The 25,459-nt window shown below is 35.0% G+C and overlaps 3 protein-coding genes and 1 pseudogene across 5 annotated transcripts; 3 read left to right on the top strand and 1 right to left on the bottom strand.

The window, feature by feature from the left end:
* The first annotated feature begins 199 nt into the window (after positions 1 to 199).
* Positions 200 to 2,612, top strand: LOC114713483 (actin-related protein 2/3 complex subunit 3). The gene is made up of 5 exons (XM_028898149.1): positions 200 to 641; positions 747 to 834; positions 989 to 1,097; positions 1,177 to 1,446; positions 2,249 to 2,612. Exons 2-5 carry the CDS (start codon positions 832 to 834, stop codon positions 2,389 to 2,391), a joined length of 525 nt encoding a protein of 174 aa, XP_028753982.1. The 5' UTR covers positions 200 to 641; positions 747 to 831; the 3' UTR covers positions 2,392 to 2,612.
* An 864-nt stretch (positions 2,613 to 3,476) lies between these two features.
* On the top strand, positions 3,477 to 7,578 carry LOC114713492 (translocase of chloroplast 90, chloroplastic). Of its 3 annotated transcripts, none has more exons than XR_003737342.1 (4): positions 3,477 to 3,919; positions 4,395 to 4,525; positions 4,928 to 7,426; positions 7,467 to 7,578. XR_003737342.1 is itself a non-coding variant. In XM_028898160.1 (3 exons), exons 2-3 carry the CDS (start codon positions 4,399 to 4,401, stop codon positions 7,180 to 7,182), a joined length of 2,382 nt encoding a protein of 793 aa, XP_028753993.1. In that variant the 5' UTR covers positions 3,477 to 3,919; positions 4,395 to 4,398; the 3' UTR covers positions 7,183 to 7,578. The 3 variants fall into 3 exon arrangements, 1 of the variants encoding a protein (XP_028753993.1); XR_003737343.1 differs by having other exon boundaries at positions 3,523 to 3,919; positions 4,398 to 4,525; XM_028898160.1 differs by having other exon boundaries at positions 4,928 to 7,578.
* Positions 7,579 to 10,781: 3,203 nt separating this feature from the next.
* LOC114713491 (uncharacterized) lies at positions 10,782 to 12,468 on the bottom strand (annotated as a pseudogene).
* Positions 12,469 to 20,061: 7,593 nt separating this feature from the next.
* Positions 20,062 to 25,287, top strand: LOC114713490 (bifunctional purple acid phosphatase 26). Its single transcript, XM_028898159.1, has 10 exons — positions 20,062 to 20,153; positions 20,856 to 21,087; positions 21,552 to 21,752; positions 21,866 to 21,977; positions 22,241 to 22,467; positions 22,967 to 23,105; positions 23,214 to 23,434; positions 23,673 to 23,794; positions 24,210 to 24,371; positions 24,793 to 25,287. Exons 2-10 carry the CDS (start codon positions 20,890 to 20,892, stop codon positions 24,869 to 24,871), a joined length of 1,461 nt encoding a protein of 486 aa, XP_028753992.1. The 5' UTR covers positions 20,062 to 20,153; positions 20,856 to 20,889; the 3' UTR covers positions 24,872 to 25,287.
* The last annotated feature ends 172 nt before the right edge of the window (positions 25,288 to 25,459 follow it).

Here is a 25,459-nt window from a genome sequence, read left to right as displayed (position 1 = left end):
AAGCACTTTTCCGCAAAACGAGACAAACTCTTTCACATATTTGTCTCGTATACCGTAAAAACACTTTTAAAACCATGGTTTGGTTTTCATCCAAACACCTCTTAAGAAAATCATATAAAAATGCGTTTTCATGACGGACTACTACCTTCACGGTTTATTTTGAGTTTTCCACTTTGACCTATAGTCAGAGTGACGAGCAGGAAGAGGCATCGGCATTCTTGTTTGCTTGTAACATCGTCTTCTTTCTCCGTCGTGTTAGGGTTTGGAACATTGCAAATTGCCTTTCATTTCTTCACACATGCCATTCACACCAGCTTCCTTGCGTATTACGCCAAATTAATGCGATTTTTCGGCCGATGTTTTACTACATTTAACCATTTTTAAGAAAATCGCGTTTCATCCGCGGTTTCCTTTCGGGGGTTCAAAATATCGGAAAATAACAATCGTATCGCGCTCGTTCCGAAAATTTCCTTTTCAACTGCATAACTTCTCGAATCTTTGTTGAGAAATTGCTCTTCCCTCACCCAACGGAGGGTGGTGCCAGCAACTTTATATCGTCTCTTTAGTCGCTGAATTTTGTTACGAATTTGTTCTGCTGAATGTAATTCATTGGTGAATATATCTTTCTTCGATTCTATCAGGTATCTTGATCAATTGGTTCTAGCATCTTGATGATCTGTTAATTCGGATCTGCTTTTTAGTCGTGGGTTGATATTATTTTCCGTGGTCTTTTTTTTTTTTTTCAGAGATTTTGGGCTGCATTTTGGAGGATCGGATCATTTCAGTAATCGAGTTAGTCCGGTGGAACATCATTTAATCCGGAGAAAAGAGATGGTGATCAGATTGAATTTCTTTCGTTCCCATTTTATGCTTTTAGAATCTAGTTCTTGTAGTTATAAATTGCGTAAGTTAGGGCCATCAAATTTAACAGTAACTTTTAGAATTTGTCGAAACTTGTACTTCCACTGATATCACTTGAGATTTGAAGGTTCATCATTCTAGTTTTGTTGATGAAGAAGGAGTCGACAAAGCTTGTGGGTGTCCTCTACTTCCCTTGAAAAGCCACATAAAGGGACCGGCTCCAAATTCAGATCAAGGTTTCAATTATTTATATTTTGAATTTGCTTAAAATCTTTTCATTTACCTTATTTGGAAATTAAGACTTGCTTCATGCAGACAGAACTGATATAGTGGATGAAGCTATCACGTTCTTTCGCGCCAATGTTTTCTTCCGAAACTTTGATATCAAGAGCCCTGCTGATAAGCTTCTTATATACCTGACATTTTACATTAACGTGGCTCTCAAGAGGCTTGAAGGTTGCAGAACTTTAGCCGAAGGTACGAAGGCAATCATTAACTTGGGTCTGGAAGACGTTCCTGTACCTGGAGAGTCTGGCTTTCCTTTTCCAGGCCTTTTCCCTCTTCCGCAATCACGGAAGGAAGCAGGTAGTACCCCTTCTTTGCCTGTGGAATCACAATTTATGTCAGGATGCTTTAATATATTCTATGCATGTTCAGTAATAGCTGCGACTTGCTGCATTTAAATTAGTAGTTCTTTAATGTTTCTTACAATCTGTAGTAGTGAGGTGACTAAATGTATTTCTTGTAATGTCTATGGTGCTCTACTGAACATGCTAACTACTTTTAATTTTAATTGGCTTAAAACTCAAAGTTAATTAGTTCCCGCAGTGTGCGAACTTCCTAATTTTCATTGCTTCTCTGGCTAGAGAATTGTTTGATAGCATATTGGTATAGTTCACTATAAATTAAAAGTAAACGGGTAAAGATGAAATGACTCATTCAGTAATAATGACAATCATTCTCTAGTTTCTTCAATGTATCTTCCAAAGAGTAGGCATGATCCAAAGTCACTAAGTAGGCGGTTGTAATGGCATTGACTCAATATCCAATGCCAGTAGTGTATTGGTCATCAGAGTTCTCGACATACATTCTTTTGATAACCGAGGGTGAAGGCTTGAAAATTTACTTTTGGAAATGCTAGTATTAATTTGGGAGAATTTATGAAGAAAATGTAAAATTCAGGAGATCTTATATTTAAGACTAAAGCATACTCCTAAAAGCTTGTATATCCAGGATTGGAGGGAGTAGCTTAGATGGTATCGTTGATCTAGTATATTTTTAATTTTATGCTCAGCCTCTGTCTGTTAAAGCAGTATTGCAATTTGATTACCTTTTTTAGCCCATATAAGTTCTTACTTTTCAAGTTATGCGATTCTACCGATTGCAGAACTATTCAGAAATTATTTGAAGCAGACAAGGGAGGAAACAAGTGGGAGGCTATTGAGCGTGGCATACAGACCCAATGGGACTCCCAATAAATGGTGGCTGGCATTTGCAAAGAGGAAATTTATGAATATAATTGTTCCTTGAATTGTTGTGACGTACAGACTCTGCTTGAATCATAGGTTAAGCGTTGAAAAACACATTTAGCATTAAGTTGATATGTGAATAAGATTTATGGCAAAAAAAAAAAATGGAGGTATTATTGTTTCTTTTTAGGTCTCAGTATCCAACCTCTCCTTTGTCTGTCCACTGAAACTTTATTTGTCATATTTTGGTGTGTCTGTCAAATTGGGTTCCCTTCAGCGTCACCTTGTAATGGGTACTTCGGCTGCTCATCTCCACAAGAAGTTCTATTCCAGTTATTTAGTGCTTTAAGTGAGCGTTGGCATTTCCAATTCCTTATCTATTTCTATGTTTTTATAACCACCATGTTTAAAGGGTGGAAAATGGAAATCATCAATGCATCAATGTGTGTCAGTGTGTGTGGGTGATAATTTTAAGCTAATACACCAAATCTAAATATATAATATAGTACATTTCATTTTTTTAGACTTTATATACTATAAAAAATGTGTACGTTGTTAAAATCGCAAGTCCATAGGCTATGGATGGCAAGTGTAATCAGCCGAGTTCCTTTTGCTGAACATCTTTTTCTAACATTTATTGTCAAGTGAAATTTATTTCCATTTCTTTTTCTAACATTGGTGATGAATGATTTATATTTTATACTAATATTGATGATTTATTTTAGTGTTTTCATTTAATTAGAATGATTGAATTAAAAAAAAAAGTCCTGGGCATAAAAAAGATATTATTGAAAAGGGCAAAATCTACTTATATGATCTTTGTGCCTTAAAAGGTATTAATATTTAGTTGTCGGCTGGGAGATATCTATAGGAAAAAAAATGAAATTATTAATAATTAAGAAGACGTTTTTATCAAATTTAAGTAATTTAAATTAGATTTTGCAAGTGTTTATAAAAAAAATTAGATTTTGTAAGTAAAAATATGCCAATACTAAAATCTTGATCAAACGCAGAGTTGTCGTATGTTAAGTGGTCCTGAATGCATCAAGTTGTCTCATTTATGACTTATCCCGGTTTACCTATGTTATTTATTTATTTCCTACCCCCGGTTCATTTCGACCTCGCGTTTTGGTGTTTTCCGCTTTTCGTTCCAGAATCCTGAGGAAGAGGTGCAAAATCGACCCGAGTCGGAGAAACTAAAACAAGACCAAAGGAAGGAAAAGCCAAAAGGTGTGTTTGGCGCTGTCTCTGTCTTATCCGGGAAAATCTTCTTCCTCATCCTCAATCTTCACGCCACCTTCTTCCTCTTCATTTCACCACAAAAAGGAAGCAATTTGGGTCTTTTCGGATTCTCCAATTAGCGTCAAGTTCTTGGTGGCTTTCATTATTCCTTTCCTTGATCGTAAATTAGGGTTTTTGGGAGGTTGATGATTAGGTGCGGGAGGAATACATCCTCGAATTGGAGTATCATAGAGAGTATATGTTACCCAGAAACGTGATTTGTTGCTGCCAATGTGACCTTCTGTTATCCTCTGGTTTGTTTGTTTGATGCTGAGCTCCAAGTTGCTTGGTGCAATCTAATATTGAAGGTAACTATTTCGGTTGTAATTTCTCTGCTTTTCATCAGTTAAGTTCGAAACTTATGATGATTGTTGCATTTTATGGAAGGCTTTCTCTGACTTATAATCTTGCAAATGAACTAAGATTGTATGTCGTGACGTTGACTGACCATTGGGGCAGCGCTTTGTTTGTGATTTCAGTATTGGTTTCTAATGAGGAAGATGGAATTTAAACTATGGCTCCTATATTTCTTTAACCTTTTTTTTTTTAAACTTGTTATGTTGCATCTGTTTCCCCAACCACCACGCGTGTAAATAACAAAACTTGGTTGATCTCACATTGAACTTGGATAAAATGTACCGTTTACTGATTGAACAACTGGGGGGCAGAAGCAGAAGACCATTCGAGTGGTTTGTTGATCGCATGTGATAAACATTTTGCATGTTTTGTTTTGAGGCATTGCCAGATGATGATTATCTGGGCCTTTCTTTTCTTATTTTGTAGAAGAATGAAAAGTGTTAGAGATTGGGTTTTCTCTCAGTTGCTATCCAAGTCATTAATCTCATCTAGACCACTATCAGGCAGTGGTAGTTTCTATGACGAGGCACCTCAGAACGGAGAACATGAAGAACAAGGTACTTTTTTCATTGCTTGTCTGGAATTACTGAAAATGAAAATGTAATCATAGAATTTCTTCCAACTGAAGATCTTCATGCAAGTTGTGCTTGACAAATAAAACCCTGGTTAAGCTAGTTGCCAAATGCATGGAATAATAAACATCTTCTAGTTACATGGTTGTCTGTATACTTCTTTATGTGTCAGCTTGTGACTAGTAGAATGACATAATGCCTCGAATCAGCTCTTGGAAGGGATGGAAACAGAAATTCTTGAACCTCATTGTTTGTTTGATAAACCATCTGAAATTCTTAATAACTTTCTTTGCCAGGACAAAGTATCATGAGTGTGATGGCTAGTGTCCCGGTTCGCCAACAATTGATAAATTTGAGCTAAAGCTGATGACTTTTTTTCTTGGTTAGGTTTGGTTCAGTCAGATGTTTTGGTAGTGCCATCACTTGCTTCTACTACATTGAACTCCTCTGATGAACATAACTCCACCATGCAGCAAGTCTCAGATACAGAACCCTGTCACTCTCAACATCGTGTCATAGGAAAGCAGAAGGATCCCTTGGCAAAGATTGAAGATCTCCAAGTTAAGTTTTTCCGACTGCTTCAGCGTCTTGGCCAGTCACAAGAAGATCTCATGGTTGCAAAGGTTCTTTATCGGATGCACCTAGCAACCTTAATACGTGCTGGAGAATCAGATCTGAAAAGTGTTAACCTTGGCATAGGCAAATCACGAGCATTGGCAAGTGAACAAGAGGCAGTTGGTATTCCCCAATTGGATTTCTCCTGCAGCATACTTGTCCTGGGTAAAACAGGAGTCGGTAAAAGTGCTACCATAAATTCCATATTTGATCAAGTGAAAACCATAACTGATGCATTTGGACCTGCAACTAACAGGATTCAGGAAGTTGTTGGAACTGTCAATGGGTTTAAAGTAAGGGTGATAGATACCCCTGGCCTCCTGCCTTCCTCTACTAGTAATGTGAAGAAAAATAAGAGGATCTTGCTCTCCATAAAGAGATTCATTAGAAAGTCCCCCCCAGACATTATTTTGTATGTTGAAAGACTTGATCTTGTCAATGTGGGCTCTAATGACTTCCCTATTCTGAAGCTTATAACTGAAGTATTTGGCTCAGCAATCTGGTTCAACACTATCCTTGTCATGACTCATTCCCACTCAGCTATTCTGGAAGGACCTGATGGGCATATTGTCAATCATGAGTTATATGTGTCTCAATGTACTAAATTAATGCAGCACTATATTCATCAGGCAGTTTCTGACTCAAGGCTTGAAAACCCCATTCTCTTGGTTGAGAACCATCCTCTGTGTCCAAAAAATATCAAGGGGGAGAAGATTCTTCCAAATGGAAGAGTCTGGAGATCTCAATTTTTGTTATTTTGCATTTGTACCAAAATTCTGGCTGATGTTAATTCCCTCCTTAAGTTTCAGAACAGTGTTGAACTGGGCCCTTCAAATAGTGCAAGAATGCCTTCTCTGCCTCATCTTCTCTCATCCCTTTTACGGCGACACTCTGTATCCCATCCGAGTGGAATGGATGATGAAATTGATCAAATATTACTCAATGATGTGGAAGAAGAAGATGAATATGATCAATTGCCATCCATTCGAATCTTGAAAAAGGCCCAGTTTGAAAAATTGTCCAAGGTGCAGAAAAAAGAATATCTTGATGAGTTGGATTACAGAGAGACTCTGTACTTAAAGAAACAGTTGAAAGAAGAGTACCGTAGACACAGAGAGAAGACACTCATGAAGGAGCAAAATTTGTTGCATACTGATCATCCTGAAGATCAGCAGCAACCTCCAGAGCCTGTTCTGTTACCAGATATGGCTGTTCCTGTGAGTTTTGACTCAGACTGTCCTTTTCATAGGTATCGTGGCCTTATTGCAAGTGACCAATGGCTTGCAAGACCTGTTCTTGATCCCCAGGGATGGGATCATGATGTGGGCTTCGATGGTATAAACTTGGAGACAGCTATGGAAATAAACAAGAATGCATATGCAATGCTTACCGGACAAATGAATAAAGACAAGCAAGATTTTAATATTCAATCAGAGTGTGCTGCAGCTTACGTGGATCCTAGGGGTCTTACGAATTCTATAGGTGCTGATGTTCAATCTGTTGGTAAAGATATGATTTATACGATTCATAGCAACACAAAGTTGAGAAACATAAAGCATAATATTGCAGACTGTGGTGTTTCTGTGACATCTTTTGGGAAGAAGTATTATATCGGTGCTAAGATTGAGGATACTGTTCTTGTTGGGAAAAGACTAAAATTTGTCCTAAATGCAGGCCGCATAGTAGGTGCCGGGCAAGTGGCATATGGTGGGAATTTTGAAGCAACACTAAGAGGAGGAGATTTTCCTGTGAGAAATGACAATGTAAGTCTTGCAATGACAGTCCTCTCCTCCAATAAAGAGATGGTGTTGAGTGGAAGCTTACAATCCGAATTCAGGCTGGGCAGAAATTCTAAGGCTTCTGTTAGTGCTAATCTTAATAGTCGGAAAATGGGGAAAATATGTATAAAGACAAGTAGCTCAGAGCATTTACAAATTGCTCTTGTTGCAGTGTTCTCAATTTTCAATGGCTTGCTACGTACAAAGGGAGCTGATAACATGAGGAAGGAAGCAAGGGATGGGGGCTAAGGTGTTGATTTTCTGGCACTCATCTCATTTCTGTTTATGGATTTAATTGAAGTGGTGAAGTAGTCTAGATACCAAACATAGACTTAGTCCTTTCCCTGCCGAGGGAAAACATGTAGATTTTAATTCTTTTGAGGAGGCTGCTCGAGAATTTTGTTGTTCTTGATGCTACCGATGCCTGTCTTGAAGAATGTCAAAGGTTGATTTCTTGAACCTGTTTCTATCAGAAGTGTTTCTGAAAAATAAGGTATCAACAAAATAAATTACAACTGTGTAGCATAGCAAAGCAACGAAAGTTTTTGGTTTCGTTTATTGTTCCAGTAAGTTGGAATGTGGATAAATTTAACACAGCGATGTTTCCAAGAAATATGAAAAGTGTTCCTGAGGCTTTTTAGACTATTTTTTGGATAGAGCAATGTACATCGTCTCATGCTGATGCTTGCTTGCAGAAGTTCATTTTCATATGATGGAGTCCCGACTCCCTGTAACCGAACACAGTAAAAAATACGATCTCTGCCTTTGAATCCCTTTGCCTTCTTCTCTTGGGATGGTTAAATCGTGCTTGATTCTCGCAGAAGTTGTCACTTCCACTGTTTTATGCAAGTTCGTTTTGCTTCCCTTTGAATTTGAACATAAAATATAGTGTTCAAGTCAAGGAGAGAAATTAGGAGAAATTGGGGAACTTCTCTGTTAAAAGTTTTATTGTTTAGAAGGATTTTTGCCAATTGCAAAATGCTGATACTTTTATGTGTATAGGAACTTAGGAACTGATCATGTTCTTCTCAATAATAAAATTTTTAATAAAGAATTTTTTTCCTTAATTGTAAAAAAAGGTACAAGGACATGGGGTCATATGATTAAGTGAACAATGAAGATCTCTTGCACTAGGAGTGTTTGGATGAACACTAAATTAAGATTTTAGAAGTGATTTTTATAAAATTTAAGATAAACATGTGAGCAAAATTTTGTTTCAATTTGCAGGAAAATATTTTTTTAAAGTGCACGGCCTCCAAACATCTGCTCATCAGCTTCTAACCAAATCAGTTTCTTTATTTGTCTATTATCTACAATGTAAATTTCGGTCCTTTAGAATTCCATACCTGCAAAAAAACTTGTCTAAATAGAAAACTTATAAACTTACATATCAATTACTCGTATTTCATTCGAATACTCCAAGTGTTTTTTTTTTTGGTAAAAAATACTCCAAATGTTGATAAGTGATGAAATTCTTTATTTATGATTTGGCAATTTTATTTTGTAGGATATCCCAAAAAATAGTACAAAATTTATATCTGATTCTCTCAGCAGTCTCGGCTTACAGCTTACTTGTGCATTGAATAATTAAAAGTAAAGACGGATGATGTAACCCAGACTTAGAAACCGGGTCACCTCTGGGTGCTTGCTGACATAAGCTTTTGATTTGCTTGGCAAATTCTAGGTTATGAATTCCTATGTTCCTATGTTCCTATGATCCAGCCTGGATGACCACGTGGGTGCCGAGACTTCTGGATTTTTTCGTCAAATTTCAAACCACATCAAAGATCCCTACGTTCAAATAATTAAATATCTTACTATAATAATTTTTTTACGAGAATTTCCATTTTGTTAATGATTATCTCTGAGAAACATGGGGCATGAACGCATTGTAGGAAAGTGTGAAGGAGAAGGGTTGCAACAACAAATGAGAGGTTGATATATATGGAAGTCGAACCCTTTAGAATAAATAACAAAAAAGGTTAATTGCATGGACTCAATATGGCACCGCTAATCAAACAAAAGATAAAGCCCATCCTGGTCCCTTAGAAAAGGTCTTAGGGGCTCATGATTGATTGAATTCTCTCCGTTACGCTTATCCAAGTGGCTTTGGAATTTGGATGCTGCATCATTCACTAGACATCACATCACGTTGTGTTGCCAGCGCATTCTAAAATGACTTCACATAATCATAAATCATCCCTTATCATGATTCATCTTTCTTGCCTATGAAATTAGGAAAAATTACACTCAGGTCTCACAGAACACAATTAATATCAAAAAGGTCTCTCGAAATCACGAAATGATTCTGAAGTCCCCAGGGACCTGTGTGTAATTAATTCTAATTGTGAAATTACGTAGTTATCCCTGTTAATTTGAATCTATTTACAACCTCAACAGTGACTGTTAACAACCCGAGAAGAGGTGGTTAACAACCTCAACAACGCCCCTGGTATTCCATAGAGTGAGTTGTCATGAGCACTGCCGAGGTTGTCAATCACGTCTTCTCGGGTTGTTAACAACACTGTTGAGATTGTAAATAAAATTAGAACCTATTTACAACATCAACAGTGGCTGTTAACAACTCGAGAAGAGGTGGTTAACAACCTCAACAACGCCCCTGACATTCTATAAAGTGAGTTGTCATGCGCACTGCCGAGGTTGTCAATCACATCTTCTCGAGTTGTTAGAAGCCACTGTTGAGATTGTAAACGAATTGTTACAATAAAATTAACAGGGGTAAGTAGGTAATTTTGCAATTAGAATTAATTACACACAGGTTTCTGGGGACTTCAGAATCATTTCGCGATTTCGTGAGACCTTTTTGATATTAATTGTACTCTGTGGGACCTGAGTGTAATTTTCCCATGAAATTATCACTTCGACGTAACAAAAGGCGTCTTCCTGTGGGATACGTAAATTGTCTGTATTGTATTTATTTTTTTATTTGCTACATGTTGAAATGCATCAATGCATTTCAAAACACGTCAGAACCATTTTGAAACAGTTCACAAGTGATATTAACGATAGTGTTGTGTTTATTATATATTTTCCTTTGATTATAATAATTAATTATATTGATGCGATCCCGTTTCTATATTATTGAATATATAATCCTAGAAATTACTTTAATAGGATAAACTGGGTATTATATTATATTTAGTGATACTTATCATTGAGCAATTAAAATTTATTGTAAAACTCGTATATTTAGGCCCGTTTAGAATATAAAAATATCATTTGTATACATATAAACGAACTTTATTATTCATAATTTATCAAGAGTGAATATTATGGGAATTTGTTTTACCTGATTATCATGGAAATATAGCCGAAGGTTGGCAGAGTCATCCAATTTATCTATTTAGTTTTTGGTTTATATAGTGGTTGATTAATTCTACGGTATGGAGCTGAGGGAAGAATTTTAGGAATTTCTCTGAATACCCAATATTGAAGAAGGAGGGGTTAAAAAGAAAGTCCCCTCCGTATTGTTTTAACCAGACAATAGGAAGGAACAGCCACTCCCCCTCCGGTCCTCCCCTCCAACCAAATGGACATCTTCCAATTTAAATTTAGATGTTAGATCTTCTGTGTGGGGAAAAAAAAAACTGACTTTTAAAATATATTTCCATTGAGGATTGAGCCACTTGCAATTTGCATATTCTAAGACGTGTACTTTTAGACATGTTTACATTGCACGTGCCAGGAATCATTCCTCATGCTCTCCTCTTATTCCAGCATATCCCATAACGATTCCTTTTCAGAATTCAGATTCCATAGCCACCCTCTTGCTTACTACACTTGTACCAAACCCTTCTTGCATCTAAAATTTCAGCTGACACAACAAATTGACCATCCAAAACCGAAGAATCATCAGACATCGGCCTTGACAATTTTAATCACGATCCAACGTTGTCAAACAAATTGAGAATATAAAAAGAATGCGAAGCATACATTCAATTTATACCTCCGATCATCTATTTTTTTAAATCTTGCTCCTAATTCTAGCTACATTATATACATTCAAATACGATGAATTCTTGCAACATATCTCCTAACAATATATTTCTCACACTCTAATAACATCAAAACTAAGCATATTTGGTCTCAATGGCGAGTCCTTCAAGGTGTAATGTCCTTGCTCTGAGTACAAATTCTGGTATAAGATTAAGAACAAGAAAGGGGGGGAAATTGTTTTGGGTTCAACATATTTCGCTTATGGTGAAGAGCCCCACAAAACTTCGGCAATAATGGTGGCAGATTCAGCATCAGAAACGGAAGCTTCCCTTACTCTCGTCAGAATCTCTTGCTTGAAAGCTCTTCTTTCTCTCTGCCTCAACCCTTCTCCCACTTCTAATTGAACTGCGAATCTTGCCACACAGCTTGCAAACGGATGGTTTTGCAGGAACCGTCTCTGCCTGCTTTCCCTCTTCCCTTTTTCTACCACTCCTCCAACACTGACCCCACTTTCTTCTTCTTCTTTTTCTTTCTCGCTATGCTGATCGATGCCGATCAAATCACCACCCAGTTCGGACCTTTGCAACTCTATAAGTTTTTCTATCAAACCTTCCTTCAACATAGCCTCAACCGCTTCCTTCCTCCCGAAATACCCAATTTCTAGCACACAATCCATGGCCATCACTTTCATATGTAAATCCTGTGAGTTTAAGAAGCTCATGATCTTCGGTATTTCGCCGTTCGACTTGATTTCGTCCACAATAGGAGATTTTATGGATCTAATTAACGAGCACAGGACTTGAATCGAATTCGGGGAAGCCATTGAGGTTAGGGCACTGACGGATGGACCCATTAAGACCTGGCCTACGAAGACGTCCTTGTTAAACCGAATCAATCCCGCGATAGCTAAGGCCGAGTGTTCTCGGATTCTCTTCGAGCATTTAGAATCGCATAAAATCGATTCCAGCGAAGAAAACACCTTCAATCGGAGAACCAAATCCTGAAATTCACGGCTGAACCCTAGGGAAAGCCTCTCTTCAAATTGATCCAAAAGGTTCACCAATTCCTCCTCGTTGCGCATAGGCTCTCGGAGAGCTCTGCTCAAATTGCCAACGCTTTCGCGGTCTATCCACTTCTGAATCTCAGACTCAATTGACCCTGCGATTCGGGAAATGGAGTAAGCGGAGGTTCGGCGCGCGAGAAAAGACCGGAGGCCAAGGCCTCCTTTGGTATTTCTAAGGGACTCAACTAAATCCTTGAGGTCAGTGAGGTGCTTAGAAAGAGAAGAAAGATTTGGGTCGCCAGAAAGGATAGCATCGGACTCGGTGTGTAGCTCCAACAGAGCTTTAATGGCGGAGGAATTGGAATCGTCGGAGTGTTGACTGGGTTGACTTGTAAGTTGTGGGAAGCTTCTTTGAGAGCTTGGAGGACCTGGAGAAGCTGTGGGGTGCGATGGTTTGGAGGATCTTCCATGGATATAGCAGAGAGAGAAGAGGATGAATCAGAAGGAAGAACTGGTATTTTCTAGTACGGGTTTGGTATAACAAAGAAGAAAAGCTCTGTATCTGCGGAAGGAAATCCAACGACCAGTCCTTTGCAAATGGGCGCCACTCGGAAGCCGATTGTGTAAGCACCTACTATTTTTTTTTTAATATCATTTTTTTGGCCACTTAAATATGAAATTTTAAGGAAAAATGACAAAAGATTTTTTTTTAAAATAATTACAATTAAATTGTAATAACAAGTGAGTGGTTGTCATGTATTATATTAAAATTTGTTATTATAGATTGTTGTGTTATCACTGAGATTTTTTAATAATTATATCCTTTATTTGGAGTTTCACAGTAGTTCTCTTAATTTTAAATTCCAGCCTGTCTGAATAACAAAAATGTAACTTAATCAAATAATCATATAAAAATATATTCAAATATATTTTTTATTTACTAAAAATAAATATTAATATACATTGAAAAATAAATTGAAACCAAAAGACTTATTAATTTGTTTAAACTATTTTTTTATCTAAAGAATAAAAATAGATAATAATTTGAGGCAGTTGTATATCTATCTAATTTTTTAATACACAAACTATCTTAATGTTTTTTATGCACCAAGCTGTCTTAATGTTGTTTATGAATAATAAATAATTTCATCTCGTACAGTACTTATATGCATCGATATTAATGAATCTTAAGAAAATGATGCGGGCCACTCTCGCATCATAAGTGAGGCCCCAATCTGGTTTATTATTATTTTATTTACTTTTCTCGTTAGCATATCGATCCTTTTCAGAAGATATTTGGCAATTCTCAAAAATACTTTTTAAAAGTATTTTTATAAAAATGAGATAATTTTTTTTATATATTTGCTTTTGTAAACTGTAAAAACACTTTTAAAACTATAGTTTAGTTTCTATCTAAATACTCCTTCAAATGAATGTGAATCTTGGTTGCATTTGTTCGAACTGCCCCACCCCCGCAGATTGGGTAGAAAAATACTTTTTGAAACATGGGAGACCAAGAAGGCAGATCTCAATCCAATGACATTGGAGCATAAGATTAAAGGTTTGTTCAGAATTATAGTTGGAACTTTTAAAATCAGTTTGGCAATCATGATTTATAAAATATTGTATCATATAAATATGTGCGTAAAAATGTTTATAATTGTTTAAAAGTAAATACAAACAAACCCTAAAGCGATCATGAATCTCACGCCTAGGTAAGGGAACATACGAAGATGCAAAAAACATATTTGACCAGTCGTATGGAAATAAGGAATGCTTTCAACTTTTAAACTCAAATTACCTTTTCCTGTTAATTCACAAATGATTGGTTTCTGGGGAGGAGGCAAATCGATGTACCGATTGGCAGGTTTACAAGAAATATCATTTGAATGGAGTCACAGCTCTTGATATCCTTAATGTCAAACGTAGGGACTTATTTTCAGCTGATTTTGTAATAAGCTACATGATGTTAATTGCTACCTCCTGTCCTTAATATAAGACCTGATTTGACTTTTAGTTTGATCTTAATTATAAGACCTCAATCTATTTCGTCTCTCATATTTATGTATTTTTTTCTCAAGTTAGTCCTTCTAGTAATGGTAATTCTAACCTATATATTTAATCAGTAAGGATATTTTAGGAAAAACAACACATGTTTATTACAAATAATTAATTTAACTTATTTCTTTAATATTATCAAATAGTCAACTGACTCTTATAATTATGACCGGTAGGTAGTAGCATTTTCTTTGCACGCTTTTAATTGTCTTTGTATTTCATAAAATAAGTTGAGGCACAAGAATCTCAATGTATTCAAAGTTCACTAGTGAGGATTCTCTGAATCAATTAAGGGGGTGTTTGGCTTTTTTGCCAAACCATGGTTTGGCAAAAAATTTGCCAAACACCTCCATTTTTTTTAAAACCAAGGTTTTGCCCAACAAAACCTGGTTCCAGATAAGCTAGTGGGGCGTAGCTTCTGAGGCAGCTCACGGAGGGAACAAGCACGCGGGGGGGTAGTCATTCAGGGGGGGCGGTAGTCATTCAGCACCGGGGGGGGTAGTCATTCAAGGGGGGGCGTTAGTCATTCAGCACGCGTGGGGGTAGTCCGAAGTTATGAAATATATTTGGCAAAATAAATCATTTTTCTAAAAACATATTTATTTATTTTATTAATATATATACACACTAATTTCTTATTATTTATATTATTTATGCCATATTTATTATGTTGTCAAAATATATATTATTAATAAATTTATTACTAACTCCGGTCCTAATTATAAGACCCAGTTGATTTATTTGAGGAAATTAAGGAAGTAAGTTAAGTTAGTTATTTGTAATAAATAAGTGTTGTCATTCCTAAAATATCCTTGCTAATTAAGTGTATTGGCTAGAACTATCATTATTAGAAGGATTATTTTGGAAAAAAATGCATAAATATGAAAGACAAAATGAATTGGAGTCTTATAATTAGGACCAAACAAAAAGTCAAACGGGGTCTTATAATAAGGACCGGAAGTAGTACTTCAAATAAACATATATTATGAAATATATATTATATGTAATTATCATTTAAACTTATGTCCTTTTTAGTAATTTCTACATATCAAAAAGCACTTCTGACAATAATTATCCAAACACTCTCACTTTATCAGAATCACTTTTCCAGAAAATCTATTCTTTCAAAATCTATTCTCTCCAAAATCTATTCTCCAGAAGCTATTCTGCAAACCATGGTTTTGCCTCATCCAAACACCCCCTAAGTCTACTTTTTAGATTAGTTTTGAGATAGATGTAAAAGCAACAAACATAAAAAGCACCCCTTTCTAAATCAGTTATAGAACTTAAAGTGAACTTAGAGTTTTTAAATAAGCTTTTTTCCCAATCAATCTATAAAAAAGTCTATTAATCACAGTTATAACTTATAAGTACTAATAGACATAGTTTATATAAATCGAAAGAACACTCTTCACATATATTTATTTTATATTTTATAAATCTTGATTGAATAACTACTTACAAGATATTTTAAACGAGTCCTTAAAGTCCTATTATAAGCAAATGTCCTATAGATAAAGAGGGAAAAGCCATACGCAAGGATGGACGTGGAAAATATTTTAGTAGTTGGAAAAATAACTTCACGAGAGCAAGATGCTATTATAGGGACAAAAAGTATCCTCACTGGCATACTGCGACCATGTCTACTGCGACCATATCAGTAACCTGGGAGCGGGACAACTCTGTTTAATAGCAGTTAAGCCTTATTAAATTAAACAAAAAAGGAAAGAAAGATCTGGCTATTTTTGCGGCTTTTTTACTCAGATGTGATGAACAGTAAAAAAATTTACTACACCTGAAATCTTTCAGACCATGAATGACTTTAAATTTGAACAAAACTCATTCTTGGTCTAAACAATTTCAGTGGCATCTACATTAGAAAATAAAAATTGTTCTTGGTATGAACAACTTCAGTGGGGCTCACATCACAAAATGAAAGTTGTTATTGGTCTTAACAACTTCAGTGGGACCTACAATCCATGTTTGTCTTAGGCTCCACGTGAAAATATTTTCTTCCATGCCTTTTCAATTTTCATTTGACTGTACCATACTTTTGTTTTTTTCTACCACACGCAAAGTCACTCAAGGAGTAGTATATCATTGTTTGAAGCTCAACTCACGCGTAAGGATTCCTTCCCAACATAGTCCCATCAGTATAGGACTCAGGGAGTGGTCATTCATTGTCTTCAGTTTTGTTTTGGTATGGGAATGCATGGTGTAATTTTAGCCTATATAGTGGCGTTCGACATTCCCACTCCATCTGCCTTCTCAACACTTCTCAAATTGTTCTTAAACTTGACCGATTCCTTCCATTCTTCTTTCTCCCTCCACACTTTCGTGTGAAGTAGGTAGTGTGTGCGGTCTTGTAATTGTATACATTTTAGAAATTAGAGGCTGAAAGAAATATAATTATCATTTGACTAGCACATAAAGGTAAATTTACATTGAATAATGATAAGCTTATAATAAATGTACTTATGTAATTTTACATTAGGTACTATTTAAGTGATCCAAAAAAAATCCTTACGATTGAAAACAAAAATAAATGTTAATAACTATTTCACACTAGTTATTTAAAAATTATAACTACTCAATATGACAAAATAATTAGCCATTGCTGTTGAGTAATTTTTTTAAATTTATATTTTATGATTTGGTCTCCCTAAATAATTATAATTTTTATGATTATCTTTAATAAATATTGTTTTTCCTAAGTCCTCCTCTTTAATTTTCCCCAAAAATTAAATAAACAAAACTCCTCTCTTTCATTATTATTAATCCCACCATCAGTACTCTTTCTATCAGGAAAATTTAGGCACCATTTAGTGCTAGTTTTTACCAGATATAAGATTAGACTAAGTTCACAACCAAATATTATCTAACCAGATGCATATTTAATTTGACTACATATTTACTCAAACACTATCTACTAAAAAAACAGTTATATATTTAATCATATTATAAAAAAATAAACTACAATTTATTTTACATGACAATTAATTATATGTCTATATTTTTTAATTAAAACATACTCAACATGTAAAAATGACTAAATATAAAATTTTTATCCATCATTTAGCAAAATACATACCAAAATTTTAAAAAAAACTAATCAAGAGAATGTACTTTATTCGTAAGAAAAATCAAGTCTCAAGCAAAGATAAAATGTATACAATTGCAAGACCAAACACACCACCTACTTCACGCGAAAGTGTGGAAGGAGAAAGAAGAATGGAAGGAATCGGCCAAGTTTAAAAACAATTTGAGGAGTGATGAGAAGATAGATGGAGTGGAAATGTCGAATGTCATTATATAGACCAAAATTACACTATGCACTCACATGCCAAAATAAAGCTGAAGACAATGAATGACCACTCCATGAGTCCTATACTGATGGGAATATGTAGGGAAGAAATCCTTATGCGTGAGTTGAGCTTCAAACAATGAAAGACTACTTCCTGGGTGACTTTGTGTGTGACAGGAAAAAAACAAAAGTATGGTCTGGTCAAATGAAAATTGAAAAGGTATGGAAGGAAGTAATTTCACCTGGAGCATAAGACAAACATAGATCGTGGGTCCCACTAAAATTGTTCAAACTAAGAACAATTTTCATTTCGTGATGTGGGTCTCACTGAAGTTGCAACTTTCATTTTCTGATGTGGGTCCCACTAAAATTGTTCGGACTAAAAACAAGTTATGTACAAATTTAAAGTCGTTTACGGTCTGAATGATTTCAGGTGTAGTATTTTGGTAAATAGTTTTGATCTTATCGTATCTGAGTAAATTTTTTTTATTGTTCATCATATCTGAGTAAAAAAAACCCTATTTTTGCTTAATATGACGGGTCTTCAATTTAAAAGAATAAAGATAATTAATCTTGGAATCATTTAAATTTCACCCACGTATTTTACACCCGTGATATGCGTATCATCCATAGTTTTCTTCTTTTTTTTTTTTTTTTTTTGGGGCAGCATTCTTTTTTAATTTTTTAATGAACGTGTTTGTTTGTTTTCATATGTACGGGTTCACGCCTTATCGTGCTTTGGGTGATAACATGTACTTCTGAAAGAAGGCATTTCATCTTTCAAATCGATTCTCAAGGGTGAGGACCAATCAGTTTCAAGACTCATCTTCTAAGACCCCAAACTAGAATCTGATGTGGCAAAAATCGAAATAAAACTTTTGTTTTTTTTATATTTATCTTATATTTTATAAATTATAATTGAAAAACCATTTATAAATTACTCCAAATGAATCACAAGAAGATAAACATTGATGCATATTTGATGTACCCTCTCCCATCCATGATAATATAATAAATTAATTAAGTTTTCTGACAAGCTAAAAAAATTAGTTAAGCCATTAAATTTGTTTTAAATTGATAGACGTTACCTATTTCACTGTTATTAAAAAATACTACATATGGTTCTAATTATAAAACCTCATTTATAGTTTATAAACAAGATCTTATAATTAGGATCAGAGGTAGTATGATTGAAAAATTTCTCTCTAATCTTTCCTACATTTAAAACTCTTTTTTTTTTTTGTAACAAGGGTTTAAAGTAATTATCTTATCAACCTTTTATATTTTGGATAAAAAATTTGTTTAACCAACTTCTTATATTATGGATCGGATGAGAGTCTCTAATAAAACAACTAGTTAAAAAATAAATTTAATACTACCTCCGATCTTAATTATAGTACCTTATTTGTACAAACGATATCTTATAATTGGTAATATAAATATAAAATCTTAATTCACTCTGTTCTATTATTTTCTGTCCAAACTATCCATATTGTTTATATATGGTGATGAAATTTGTATCAAGATTTTAGGAGTAGTTTTAATAGAAATTATTTTAAAGAGTATTTTAGAGAACTAACACATTTTTAACAAATACTCTTTGAAATGATAAACATGAAAAATGTGTCTTATATTTAAAATAAAAATTAACTTAATATTAGATCCTATATTAAGGACTGAAGGAGTAATTAATTTAATTAATCTTTTTAATCTATTTAGATTATCTAAGTTGGAGATAGTATTAATTATTTCGGATAAGATAGTTCATATTAAAAGTCCACCTAGCTTTGTGTCTCATATCGTCAAACATATAAACGAATTTTCATTTTCATTTATTTAGTTTTCATTCTCATTGTCGTTATTATTCATAAATGATTTATCATAGTTTTGGTGTTTGGGAAAGCAAAAGCTGTCCTGCTTTATTTAGCAAGGAACCATTATGTGTTGGCAAAAAAAAAAACACGCACACACACACACAAGAAAAAGGAAAAAGCAAGGAACCATTATGTGTTGGCAAAAAAAAAAAAAAACACACACACACACAAAAGAAAAAGGAAAAAGCAAGGAACCATTATGTTTACCCTAGTCCCCGTGATAAAACTGATGAAAAGTGGGATTGATAAATAAGATAAGTAGTGAATTACTGGTCTTAAATATAAAGATTAGTAGACTAATTTGAATAGATTAAAAAAATAAGTTATGTTAATTATTTGTCATAAATATATGTTATCTTTTTAAAATATATTTGCTAATCAAATATATGGTTAGAATTATCATTATTAGAAGGACAACGTTGAAAAAAAAATATAAATACAAAAAACAAAATGAATTAAAATTTTATATTTAGAATCAAAATAAAAATTAAATGAGATTTTATATTAAGAACAAGTATGTTATAACGTCTATACTTATCATAAAATTTATATTTATCCATTAATACTATCCATTTTTTGCCAACAATAAATACTACCGATTTGTTACATAGGTACTGATGAAAAAGGTTAGGAGTTTTTAAAGGTGATGTAACAAAAAGTGAGGAAAATGTGATTATTTTAACAAATGAAATCGGAAAAGAAATTTGTTAAAAATATTTTGCTCAAAAAAAAAAAAAAAATTTGTTAAAAATAAAATGTAGGCAAAAACAATAAACACCCATGCTTGATGAGACGTCAAGCAACGCGACTGACCAAGCCAGTGGATGAAATTGTCCATACCACCACCATACTGCCACGTGTACATGCCATTCCGGTATCCTGCGGGCGCTATATCACTCTCACATAGTATTTACGCTAACGGGAGGCTTCGCTTCGCTCCCAGCACAAGCCTCCTCAACACCTTCTCCGTCGTCTCCCTCTCTTCCTCATCTCTCACCCCTCTCTCCTCGGCTAATGCTTCAAGGCGAGCTTCTCCCTCTCTTCCTCTCTCTCGGATTTCTGAGATATTTATTTTAAGAAGATTATGATTATTAAACTGAAATAGTTCTTGATGCTTCATATGATTAACTACTGATTCCATTCCTATAAATTTATGATTGTTTGATCTTTATTTGTACTTGTATCTAGAACAGAAATGTAGGTTTTAAACTCAGGGAACTAAGTTTCCATTAGTGTGAATGTCGATGGCGTTCATCGTTCAGATTCAGATCACGAACTGTTGAAACTCTTGCTTATGGATAATTGAGCGCTAACAATTTTTTTAGTGGTTTGAAGTTTCTTCTGGCAGAGAGTGTTTAAAAGAGCTAGTTCTGTAAAGAAGACAATTATATGCATTCGCTTGATACACAACGTCCTGCTGGAAGAGGATCTGTCTCTCTGACTATTTTAAACCTTCAACTAGATCAGTTTTGATGCCAACTCGCTTGTTTATCAAATAGCTGGTTTTAGCGTTTGATTATTATCTTTTATTCCTGCTTTCATGCAAAACGCGTATGCTGTGAGATTTAGTTTTGAATCTTTTCTCCTCAAAGAATATTGAGTAAACAATTGAGATGAAATTTGGCAGTTTCATTTTCTAAAATAGAACTTCAACTTAAAGCCTGACAACTTCACTTCTCATCCCGTATATTGCAGAATGACATAATTTTAATATTCTTGAATGCAGGTAATTAGGCTTCTCGGGCGGTTGATTGACAATCATGTCTCTGGATCGGGAAATCAGGATGCAAACTTTGTTGCTTAATTTTGTTCTTGCAACCTTGCTCTTTCTGAGCGCGATCAAAGATGGAAATGCCGGAACCACTAGCAGTTTCATACGATCAGAGTGGCCATCTGTTGATATCCCTCTTGATAACGAAGTATTTGCAGTTCCAAAGGGTCATAATGCACCTCAACAAGTAAGTCTTGTAAAACAAAAACTGCCACATCTCTTATTAACGCGCCATGTTGTGTAATGAGATTCAAATGAGGATTCCATGTCTCTGTATCAATAACAGTCATGTGTTGAGGTTTTGAGTCACTGGACTTTGTCTAAGCAAAAATATTAGTAACATGCTATATTCACTAGCTCATCAGAGAACCTCTCAGGTTTTCTGAATGGCAAGATTTAAGTTCCCATTAACAATAAAAGATCCTTTTGAAGAGAGAAATATGCACAACAGGAAGTATTGATGCAACTGGTGCACAGAGTACATGAGAAACACTAGAATTCTTAGGAATATCTATATGAAATGTTGAACTGTAAAAAGTGGCTTAATTGACCATGACTAGATGATAGTGTTTCCTTCTGTTCTAACAGTGATATAATATTAATGAATTTTAACTTGTGGTGACTTTTATATGCTGAATATTCCCTTCTTAGGTGCACATCACTCAAGGTGATTATGATGGAAAAGCTGTAATCATCTCATGGGTCACACCGGATGAACCAGGGCCCAGCAAAGTACAATATGGGAAATCAGACAATAAATATCAGTTTAGTGCAGAAGGGACGGTGACAAACTATACCTTCTACCAATATAAGTCTGGCTACATTCATCATTGTCTTATTGAAGGCCTTGAGGTAATTGTTGTTATGAGCACATTTTTTCATCTTTCCTAGACTAATTTTTATTATCCCACTGTGTGATTTAGGAGCATGTTTGCTTCGCTAATCTCATGGCTTGCTCTTTTCAGTATAACACTAAATACTACTACAGAATAGGAAGTGGTGATTCTTCTCGAGAATTTTGGTTTGAAACACCTCCCCAAGTTGACCGAGATGCTCCTTACAAATTTGGGATCATAGGTATGTGATACATTTTTGACGCGTGTTCTACTATTATAATGGGAAATGTTTTAATATATCCTGACTTTCAATATTATTTTTGGTTATGTCTTCTTCTTTTTTTACCAAAAAATTTGGTTATTTTTTCACTGCCATCCATATATCATTGCAGAATCATTCAACAGCTAATTCATAAAGTATTTTTGGGATTCCATTTTTAGTTTTTTTCCCCCCTTTACTTGAAACTTTGATTTTCATAAATGATTATTTCATGAATGTTGCAGGTGATTTGGGCCAAACTTATAACTCTTTTTCCACCCTTGACCACTACATGAAGAGTGGAGCAAAGACTGTCCTATTTGTTGGAGACCTTTCTTATGCGGATAGGTATAAATATAATGATGTTGGTACACGATGGGATACATGGGGTCGGTTCGTTGAAAGGAGTGCAGCATATCAGCCATGGATTTGGTCTGCTGGAAATCATGAAATTGAGTACATGCCCGACATGGTATAATACTATAATATGAATTTAAGACTGGACGTGCATTCAATATTCTTGTCTGTAATCTGCACTAAAATCACTTAGAAATGAGAGTTTTACTATTTTCTGGACCAATAAGCAAATAAATAATGATTTCAATTTTCCTCTTCTTAATTAGGAATTAGGGGGCTTTTTCAAGGGTGGGGGCTGGGGAGGGATGTTCTGAATTACTTCTTCACTGGATTTATTCCTTCTCTGGCATTATCCTAAAATCACTGCCCCCAGGAAAATTTGCTAGGAATAAACTTTTGTTTCTCCACAAAGCTCATCTATAATAAGTATGACATGGACAACTGTTAATTCTATCTAACTATCGTGTTCCATTATGTCCATGTTTTAGTTGTTCCCTAAAAATGTGTTGAAAAATCAGCCTGAACATTGTGATAAGGTAGTTGATCTACCCAACGCTGCATTTGTGAGATATAAATTGGCTCTATGTTGCTTTTAACTGAATCTTCGTGGTCAGGGGGAGGTTGTTCCTTTCAAATCCTATCTTCACAGATATACTACTCCTTATCTGGCTTCCAAAAGCAGCAGCCCTCTCTGGTATTCTATTAGGCGTGCATCTGCTCATATCATTGTGCTATCCAGCTATTCTCCCTTTGGTAACAACTGGACATTCTCCCTTTGCCAAATTTTGTAGTGTATTCTTTGAAATGTGGAAACAGCTTTCTCGATGGTTAATATGATAAATTACTGATATTTGCCGGCAGTAAAGTACACACCCCAGTATGTGTGGCTCAATGAAGAATTGAAGAGGGTTGATAGGGATAAGACCCCTTGGCTCATTGTTCTGATGCATGTTCCACTATACAACAGTAATGAAGCTCACTATATGGAGGGTGAAAGCATGCGAGCAGTATTTGAGAGCTGGTTCATTCATTACAAAGTTGATGTGGTTTTTGCTGGCCATGTCCATGCTTATGAAAGATCAGTATGGTTCTCAACCTTGTTTGTTGACCTTGTTCTTTTCTCTGTTCTTGAAGTAGCAAAGAGTTGCATGTTGCTTTAGAATTATTAGTTAGGGAAACTATCCTGTTTGGTGCTTTAGTCACAATGACGCGAGGTTGACAAGGAAAATTCCCACATAGCCTTGGTTTGCTGTCGTGGCTACTTGTTTTCTGCACAATATATTTCTTCTCATGTGTTGAATGCATCTATCTTGTTTTCAGTACCGCTTCTCCAATATCAACTACAACATTACAAGCGGCAACCGCTACCCTATACCTGACAAAGCAGCTCCTGTGTACATAACTGTCGGAGATGGAGGAAATCAAGAAGGTCTTGCTGCAAGGTAATTTGAGCTACTTTATTCTGGAAGTTGGTAGCATTTTTACTTAGGAGTTGATGAACATATAATATACTACCATCAGTCTTTAATATAAGAACTCCTTAGACTTTTATTTTGGTCCTAAATATAAGATCCCAGTCTACTTTGTCTCTCATATTTATCTTTTTTTTTTTTTAAGGTAATCCTTGTGATAATTGTAGTTCTAACTAATATACTTGATTAGCAAGGATATTTTAGGAAAGTTAATATCTATTTATTACAAATAACTAACTTAACTAATTTTTTTAATCTACTCAAATTAGTCAACTCGTTCTTATATTAAGGGTCGGAGGTAGTATGTCTCTATACAGTTCTTCATAAGTGAAATCCTTGTTGGATATAGCATGTCTATGCTTAAAATGTTTCATTGGTTGTGCAGATTTTTAGAACCACAACCAGAATATTCTGCCTTTCGGGAGGCCAGCTTTGGACACTCAACTCTGGAGATAATGAACAGGACTCATGCTATGTACCACTGGAATCGTAATGACGATGGCAAGAAAGTGCCAACTGACTCTTTCATACTGCATAATCAATATTGGTAGTTCACTTCACCTTTTTTGTGCTTTGGTGATCAGAGTAGCAAGCTAAAAGTCCGGCATTGCTTTCTGGACGCATTAATTATCCCTTAAGTTAAAACTTGACATATTCCTTTGCTACCGGATCCTCGTTAATTAGCTCATAGATTAATTTGGTGGACAAGATATTCATAAACTCAACAGCTTAGAATGTTTTCTGTATCTCACGAAATGGTCCCATTGTGTAGAATTTGCACTCGCATCCAATCAATGCATTTTTTTATTTTATCTTATCTTATTTTATTTTTGTAGAACACCCAATATGTTGGAATAATTGTGTTTGGAACAATCAGATTGTGGTTTTGTTTTATTTCTTCTTAATCTGCATTTATGTGCGGTCATGCTAAGGATAACTGCTGCATGGTTGAATTTCTGGGAACGCAGGGGAAAGAATAGGAGGAGAAGAAAACTGAAGAAGTATTTTGTAAGCAGTGTTCTTGGAAGGCTTGCCTCCGATTTATAGGAGCCTAAATCTTTCTCTCAGGTGACGTTGTGGAATGAACAAAATGTTGTCTTTTCCAAGATGCGTGGCTTTCAGTTTCCCGTTGTTCGTAATGCTCGTTTTCGAAAATGATTTGTTGTCTTAGCCTAAATGCATGCCTTGTATTCCACACGTTAAGAACTAATAGTTATCCGTGTTCATGTCTGGATTTTGGAGAGAAGGAACATTCCTTTTATCCTTGGGAAATTGCTGAGTAGAAAATTTGGAGTTGAGGAAGAGAGGAGAATAAGATCTAATTTATGATGGTAATAATTTTCTTATTAAGTGGCTTCTCTTTTTTGTAAGTCATAACCTGCGCCATCATATTGTGTTTGTAAATTATGGTTTTTCTTGAGGAACTGATTTTGCCCGCATTTCAAAATATAACGCTTTTGTAATCCTTGTTTAGCAGTAGTGTTCAAGTCTGGTTCCTTAGAATCGAATCATTATCTATATTGGCATTGCTCCAACCAGATTCTGCCGTGTGTTCTATTTTGCCTATATTGGCATTTGGGGTTAAATGCATATGGAAAAAATAATACAAGTGGCAGAATCTAATTGAAATAATTA

The sequence above is a fragment of the Neltuma alba genome, unplaced genomic scaffold (genome assembly GCF_004799145.2).
Source record: "Neltuma alba isolate B1F8T4 unplaced genomic scaffold, ASM479914v2 tig00011428_pilon, whole genome shotgun sequence".
In the NCBI taxonomy this organism is placed as follows: domain Eukaryota; kingdom Viridiplantae; phylum Streptophyta; class Magnoliopsida; order Fabales; family Fabaceae; genus Neltuma; species Neltuma alba.
Note: the sequence above shows the minus strand (reverse complement) of the source record. Positions and strands in the feature narration are given on the sequence as shown.

Bases quoted from the DNA above. Each gene is read 5' to 3' on its own strand.
- LOC114713492 (XM_028898160.1), top strand. From the start codon at position 4,399: ATGAAAAGTGTTAGAGATTGGGTTTTCTCTCAGTTGCTATCCAAGTCA. The intron at 4,526-4,927 runs GTACTTTTTTCA...TTTCTTGGTTAG, and splicing joins CGGAGAACATGAAGAACAAG to GTTTGGTTCAGTCAGATGTT.
- LOC114713490 (XM_028898159.1), top strand. From the start codon at position 20,890: ATGTCTCTGGATCGGGAAATCAGGATGCAAACTTTGTTGCTTAATTTT. The intron at 23,435-23,672 runs GTATGGTTCTCA...TCTTGTTTTCAG, and splicing joins TCCATGCTTATGAAAGATCA to TACCGCTTCTCCAATATCAA. The intron at 23,795-24,209 runs GTAATTTGAGCT...TTGGTTGTGCAG, and splicing joins CAAGAAGGTCTTGCTGCAAG to ATTTTTAGAACCACAACCAG.
- LOC114713483 (XM_028898149.1), top strand. The intron at 1,098-1,176 runs GTTTCAATTATT...TGCTTCATGCAG, and splicing joins GGCTCCAAATTCAGATCAAG to ACAGAACTGATATAGTGGAT. The intron at 1,447-2,248 runs GTAGTACCCCTT...TACCGATTGCAG, and splicing joins GCAATCACGGAAGGAAGCAG to AACTATTCAGAAATTATTTG.